General features: G+C 46.4%; 1 protein-coding gene across 2 annotated transcripts in view; it reads left to right on the top strand.

Moving 5' to 3' along the window:
• The first annotated feature begins 5,436 nt into the window (after window positions 1–5,436).
• The window catches only part of USP10 (ubiquitin specific peptidase 10), a 56,790-nt gene continuing 54,843 nt past the window's right edge, over window positions 5,437–7,383 (top strand). For both annotated transcript variants that reach the window (XM_075101260.1, XM_075101257.1), the window contains exon 1: window positions 5,437–5,598. In XM_075101260.1, coding sequence (XP_074957361.1) covers window positions 5,578–5,598 — 21 coding nt within the window. In that variant the 5' untranslated portion in view covers window positions 5,437–5,577. The remainder of the gene's footprint in view (window positions 5,599–7,383) is intronic.

Here is a 7,383-nt window from a genome sequence, read left to right as displayed (position 1 = left end):
CTTGGGTATTGATTTAATTGAGGTTTTCCTTTTTTGATAAATTGGAAAGAAGTAATTCTGTTATTATTTTCAGGTGGCATTGATAATGGTGGAAACAGGTTAATATGCAGAAGATACATGTAACAATATGAAGTAGAAATACAGCTTGTTTGGCCAATCCACCTTTTCTTCATCATATTCCAAACCAGAGTGTCAGGAATTACTTTTCCCATTTTTTGCAGCTGTGAGAAAAGGCCCAATTCAGTTTATATAGTGGTTTCAAAGATAGTATTTAATGGGGAGTAGAGAGATACAATTATGACTTCATAACATTAAACTTAATTGCATAGGCAAAATATAACCTCAGTACTCATCAAAGCAAGCCTTATTTTTCACGATCCATTTATTGGTCCTTCAAAAAGAGAGGCTAGAGGTGAGTATGGGACATCTTTCACGGTGTTAGAGGTCACTGGCGTATCGTACCTGTTGTGGCCGTAAGCATTTTCCCACTATTAAAGGAACAAATGCTTTCCATTTGCACCTATGAGGCCCACGGTAGCCAGCATTGCTAAAAGCAGAGTCTGGCAGAGTGCCCTGTTGTGTTTTGGATATAGTACACCCAGAGTGGCTTATCGTCGCTCGGAAAGCATTAGTAGATAACGCACGATGCTTGAAAGTAAGTGCAGCTCCTAAGTGCTGAACTGCTTTGTGAAATGGGTCTGCTGGAAGTGAAGTGCAGAAATGAAAGGGCGGGTGGATTCCTACTCTGGTTTCTGTGCTGCAAGCAGCCCTCTCGGCGAGTAATTAGGATGGGTAGGGAAAAAGCAAATCCTAGTGGTCTCTGCTCTTAGAGAATCAGGCCCCTGCACCTGTACACGCCACTGCCTTCAGCTGTAAGCTTTGTAAAACGTTTTACTTCTTGTCAGGAAGCACAGCTCTTTCTTCCTGCCCTGGGGAAAAATAACTACTGCTCTACCTCATTTTTTTATAAAGGCTCCTATTGCCAAAATCCGAGCAAAGCTTGTTTTACCCGACACAAAACAGCTACCAATAACCTCAGGTTTTCTCTTCCCACACTTCCATGCCTGTATCTTGGCATCAGCACGTCGAGGAGCTGCTGCTGCTAACACTGATGTTAGATAACATAAATCCCTCGAGATACCCTGAGGAAAAATTACACCGCAGCGCGAGATGCAGTTGTTTTGAAGGCTCGACAAAGAAGCTGGAAATATTTTTGTTCTCAAGTCAAAATCTTAAATTGAGAAAAATGTGCCTGAGTGTCTGCCTTTCTCTGTCAGAGATCAGACCGCTTTCTTCCAAACACTGCCGTTCAGGATTTGGTATTCTTAAGTGATAGTGTCTCACGTCTAGAGAATTTAAATAAATAATTCAACCTTTAGTATGCTTTTTCAGAAGCATTTTAGCTTGCAGGAAAAAAAAGTCTGTGTTCTAACTGTGATTCTTGTCTTGCTCATACGTTGTAATGAAGCTCTGACCCGTAAGAAGTTTCTACAGAAAAAAAGTGCAACAAACTTTAGATATTATTTTGTTTAAGTTTCTGCCATAGTTCAGTTCTCTTCCCATGAAGGTAGAAATGAGCGAGAAGCTAATTATGCCTTCGTGAACTTAATGGCGCTGGGTTGTTTTATGGACCAGGTCGGGGCAGATGCATCCCACCCAGGCGGAGTTGTTCTGTCGCTGCTGCGCGAGTCAGGGCACAGACGAGTTCCAGCTACTTCCAGTTTCCTTCTGCCTTCTGGTAACTCTGCAAGTAGGTGAGCGGCATGCAGCCCAGCAGCCTGTTTGTTGATACCACATGCATTATTTTAGCATCGCATAGGCTCTGTCTGGAACTCAGAATAGCTTTGGGGAAAAATGTACCTTTGTTTTTATCATGATAGTTTTGGTGACAGAATGTGAGAGGAAGGTGAGATAGAGACCTGCGGGTTCCAGAGTGCAGCCCTAAAATAGATGATTGCATGGGAAGAGAGGAGGCTTGTCTTTAATATAAGGATGAATAAGACATAACCGATTCAGCCAAAAGGTCTGTGCAGATAACTGAAACACAGAACATACTGACTCAAGCACCCACACGATCTACTAAAGGCTTGTCCGGGCTTCAAATTTGTTTCAGCTTAACTCGAACTAGTCCAAGCTTAACATCCACAAATGAAATAATGAAATGAATTTGTCACAAATTTTCAGCAACTTTAGGAATACAGAGTTTGAAGTCAGGTTTGCATTAATGTACTTTTGGAATGAAACACCTCCTACTGTTGTCCTCTTGCTGCTCTGCTCCTTGCTTCTACCCACATAACCCTTCCTGCGCCGCTGCTGGCTCAGCTTCCCTTCCTAAACTCCGGGACGCCTGCTGCTGGCCTGTGCAAATCGGGCAAACACAGAAAGCCCAACACTTTCTCTGCAAGCCTGTTTCAGTACGCAGGGTACTCCGAAGTGTGGGGCTTGGGGAAACCTCAAGAGTGACTACCCAGCACAAGCAGCTGTCCAAAAACAAGGTTCGACAAGAAGGACATAAGCAACTTCTATCAAGGAAGAAGCCCTCAATCAGGGTTATAAAACCCAATGGTGTTTTAAAACCCGATTATGTTTTACTATAACCACATGCAGCAAAAGGGACCTCCTTCAGGAATGATTCCTGTTCCTTCTTCATAGGTTCATCACGTAACAGCTTTTGTGCCCCCAGGACCACTGTGAAAACAGCTCGACTTACCTCTGACGACGTTCACGGCGTCTCTGTGGACCTGAGGCTGGAGCAGCACCGGCGCAGCTGATTTGATAGACGATGCTGATGGCACCTCTGTGGACGCTTACCTACAGGAGGCTGGTTTTCTACTGAAAACTTAAAATACAAGGAGCCACGAGCAGAAGCTCCTGCCTGCGATCCACACAGGGAAGATGGCTGCTGCTTGTAAATACTTCATGGTAGGCAACGGTGCAGATGGAGTGAAAGGAGCTTCCGCCCCAACACTATTTTTGTGCCATTATGGGCACGAGGATGGTACCACTATGGTCCCTTGACTCCTGCTGCTTAAAATAATGTTTCTTGTTTTTCTCTACACAGCAGCCACCTTACCTTTCTACATCTTGGTCCCTCCAAAACACAGTCTAGTGCTGACTGTTTTTTTTCTTCACAGTTGAATCTCATTACCAGAATGACTGGAGAATTAACAAAGCCCTTATTGTACCTAGAAAAAAGTCTTCAGAGCTCCTAAAGCTCTTAGCACTTGGAGGAAGCTTCACAGGGACAGCAGTAAACCTCCCGCAGTGATCAACCAGGCCTTGCAACACTGCAGGAAGATATTCCCTTCTGCCCCTGAACGAATGGATGCGAGAGTCCTGCTGGCTGCTTCGGGAAAGTCAGATGTGTAAATCCTTCACCTCCTGGGCACTGTCATGAGTGCAGCTCTTATGATCTAGTGAAATCATGAGGAGCACAGTATGGAAGGGTGAGCCATTCCCAAGCACTTTGCATTTACAGTAGGGTAAGAGCAATTACAGTAGTTACTGGGAGGCAGCTAACTTGGGAGTAGTTTATTCAGCTCACTAGCTAATGCCAGACAATCATTTATTTTCATAGCCATGGACTTCATTTGTTGTTGATCAATTCACAAAAAAATTAAGTCAGTACCATGTTGTTAGGAACTTTGCTTATGTTACTTTACTCTGTGAGTCTTAAGAACACTGAAAGAAAAATACAGCACCACCTTTTTACCATCAAAAAAACAACATGTTGTTTGGGAGCTATAATTCATGGCCACTGGCAGAAAAGACTGAAAAAAATAAAACTGATTTGGGCAACGCAGTAAGCAATAATGAAGTAACAGGCCATTAAAAATGGCAAAAAAAATGAATGATAAAACAGAACCGAGGTGGAAACTTTGCAGCAGGTAAGTTTCTACAAAGCATGCTTTGCACTAAAACTTACAAAACTTACATTATTGCAAAATATTGCGGTAGAATGTTAACAGACATTACAATGAAACTGTATTTAGACAGGATAAAACTGAAGGTGTAAATGTTGCTGAGCTACGAGGCAGTGGCATCCTCTCTGCCCACGTCAGTTTTCACCATCAGCTACAGCTTCGGTTAACTTTGAATTAACCGGTTTTCAGGCGGGAGGCACTGTGCTCATTTGTATTTTCAGCCATTTGAAGGGGCAGCTTTTCCAGCAAAAACAGTCAGTTTACTTAGGCAGTATTGTGGGCAGAAGGGAATTTTGCCTTCAACCAGATGAGCTATGTAAGGGTTTTCACTCCATTATTTACCTTGTAAATTAGATTCCCGAGGGAAGAGGGGGTTTCAGATGTTTCAAATGCTGTATGCAAAAAGTCTATACATTTGTGTCCCTTTTTTGTTTCTCTCCTTTAATATTCAACAGCCATTTTCGCTGCTAGTTCTGCGCCTTAGGACAGAAGAGCTAGAAACAGAAGAAAGGGAGCGGCAGCAGGGTGTGTCAACTAAAAGCTGATATAGAGAATCATCTACTGTCATTCCTTCCCATTACTGTCATGAGCACATGTTAACTGTTGCACTTCATAAAACGTCCTTAAAAAGGAGGGAAACGTCCTTATCCTAGAGAGGTGGATGATTCTTCTTTCCACTTTTCAGCAAACCTCCTCTCTGAACAGCCAAAGACACAAAGTATTTTATTTCCTTTTCTTCAACTCCCACAGTAACGCTAAGCTTCCTCTAGCGCTTCCCAACTGAAGCAGACTTTTGCAGGATTTGGTAGTGTGTTTAAGGAAAAAAATATGGAGTAAATTAGCAATTAATGTAATGGATTCTTGCCTGGGGGTTTCAGTATTCAGCTATGACTCAGTCCTCTCAAAATCATGAGATTGGCTTACTAAATTTTTTTTCCCTGATAAAAATGCTGAACCCATGCCCACTCTGCTTATTCGGGACAGATGTGGGACAACCTCGCCCTCCCACACGCAGGCACGCAGCCTTCCTCTCACCTGCCGGAGTAACCCTTGGCATGCGGCCTTTCACTGAATTTTGAGGTGAAACCATTAACTCCTTGGGGGCAGCCTGGCTGCTCGCATTTTTTCAGCTGCGTCCCGCCTGCACGGGGGTAGCACAAGGCCGCATAAGCTTGCCTAGGTTACTAAGCCAGGGCTAACGGCCGCAGCGCCAGCAGTGCGGGACCAAACTCCCGCCACTGGCTCGGGAGGCGCCTCAGCCTGGGCCCGTCTCACGGCAGCGCCCCCACCCCAGACGACGCCCGGGGTCTAAAGGCGAGGGTGTTTGGCGGCCTCACCCCCCTCTCCGCCCCGCTCCCCCTCGGGGAAACATGCCGCCGCCCCCCGCCGCCGGGCCCCTTCCTCAGGGCCACCCCGCCCCCGGCGCCGCCGCCACTGCGCCTGCGCCGCCACCACAGGCCGCCGCCGCCAGCCCCGCGCGCAGGCGCATTAGCGCTCCCGCCCCGCCCCGCCCCTCCCCGGCGGCTCTGTGCGCAGGCGCACTGCGTGCCGCCTGCCCGCCCGGCTGGTGCGTGTGAGAGAGAAGATGGCGGCGGCGGGGGCAGCGGCGTGAGGCGCCCGGGAGACGCCGAGCTCCCCACGGACGCGGAGCGCCATGGCTGTGAACAGCGCCCAGGTACTGGCCGCCCGTCGTGCTGCCGGCCTGGGGCTGCTGCGGGGGCCTCTGACGGGCTCGGAGGGGCGGCCGGGCCCTGTAGCGCGGCTCGCCGAGGGGGGGAGCGTGGTGGCCGGGACTAGGCCCAGGGTGATTCTGCAGCTTCATTGAATCTCCTCGGGGTGGTGGAGGGGCCGTGCCGCTGGCCGGGACGGCGGCCTCCCGCGCTCCCGGAGGCGGCCCTGCCCCGCGGAGGAGCCCAGCCCGCCGGGGTTCGCCCCTTCGCCGCGCCGGTGGCACCGCGCCTGGGCCAGGGGGAAGGAGCGGAGGGGAGGAGGCGGCCTGCAGGCGTCCTTTGCGGGGCGAAGTCGGTGCGGTACCCTCATCTGAGTTTTTGCGAGGAGAGGATGGTTGGAAGAGAGTCGATAGGTTAGCTTGCCTTTTTTTTTTTTTGGTTGACGGGGAGAGGCAGAAGTGATTCTATAACGAGAAGGGAATAAGGAGATTTGTAAACTAATCCCCTCCCTCCCCCCGCCTAAACACTCAATAAACCTGAATGCATTGGGGTGTAAAGGGCTGACTGTTGCAAGATTGCTATGCATGGGGATGCGCGTACAGTTTCCCTGTCTCTCACTAACTAAACCAGCCGGAAGATTTGTGCACGGAGAAGAAAAAACCAAACCAAACCAACAAAAAATCCCTCATAAAACGAAAGAAAAAAAAAAAAAAAAGCCGTGCAATCGTGGTAGTTTTTCGCTGGAAGTTAAAAGCGCAATTCCTAGTGTGTGCTTAGAGCAAATGATTGAATGAGTTAACTTTACTATTTCTTTTCTGTAAGTTTTTTTTTTTTTTCCCGAAATGGTTTAAAGCAAAAAACGTCAGGTAGGGTGTGTGGTGCACTGAAGTGTTTTTTTGCAAGACTTCGTACAGCGTTGTTTGTATCAAATAATAAAATCTAGAAAACTTTGATCGTGTTAAAGATAATTTTGTCAAGAGCTATGTCTTTTTTGTGGTGGAAAATACCTTTCATAAAATTTAAGTGGTTTAAACAAGGTGATGCTTTATTCTGAAATCTGTATTTTTTTTTTCCTGAAGGGCAGTTAAGGTACACATGTAGTAAAGTTGTGCACCAGTGGCACTGACAATGATTTTTCCATATGGAAAAGTTTGTAATCGGTGAAAACTGTCATGGCGTTTCTTGACCAGCTTGATTTATTTGAGAGAAAGAGGGACGGACGTGATTTTGCTAACGTGGGTGTTCCGAGGGCAGTTGCAGTTTCTGGAGTTCGTTTAAATTTAAAATTGTTTTAAAACTTTGTATCCTTCAACTTTTCTTTCAAAGTGGAGGAAACTCACTTAGTTCTGCACGTTCTTTTACTGCCCTAAGAATGAATGGCACACATATCAAAAGGATTCAGTGTCCAGCTCAGAAGCTGTTTTACTTGCTACTTTCCCCTCCCCTCAGTACTAGTCAGCAGTGCATGCGATCAGTCTGATAAGACTGGGTTTTGCATTCCTGCTTTTCTCTTGATTTAGAAGAATTAAGGACGTTCTTGTGTTTGTACATAATTAAGTTGGTGTACCTTGAAACAAAAAAAAGAGTTGAGCTGCTGATTTAGTTTATGGTGACGCACTGCATAGCTGTAATTAAACCTAGACTGTGAATTCACCTTTAGTAGTAACTCATACATAGACCTCCTCTCTAGGTAAAGATAGATACTTAGGTCTCGTGAGGATTGCTGCTTGAATTTGTATATAATTCAGAAGCAAATCTGCAAGATAACTTTCAGTTAATGCTTGCTTTGT

Source organism: Phalacrocorax aristotelis, chromosome 8, assembly GCF_949628215.1.
Source record: "Phalacrocorax aristotelis chromosome 8, bGulAri2.1, whole genome shotgun sequence".
NCBI lineage: Eukaryota > Metazoa > Chordata > Aves > Suliformes > Phalacrocoracidae > Phalacrocorax > Phalacrocorax aristotelis.
Note: the sequence above shows the minus strand (reverse complement) of the source record. Positions and strands in the feature narration are given on the sequence as shown.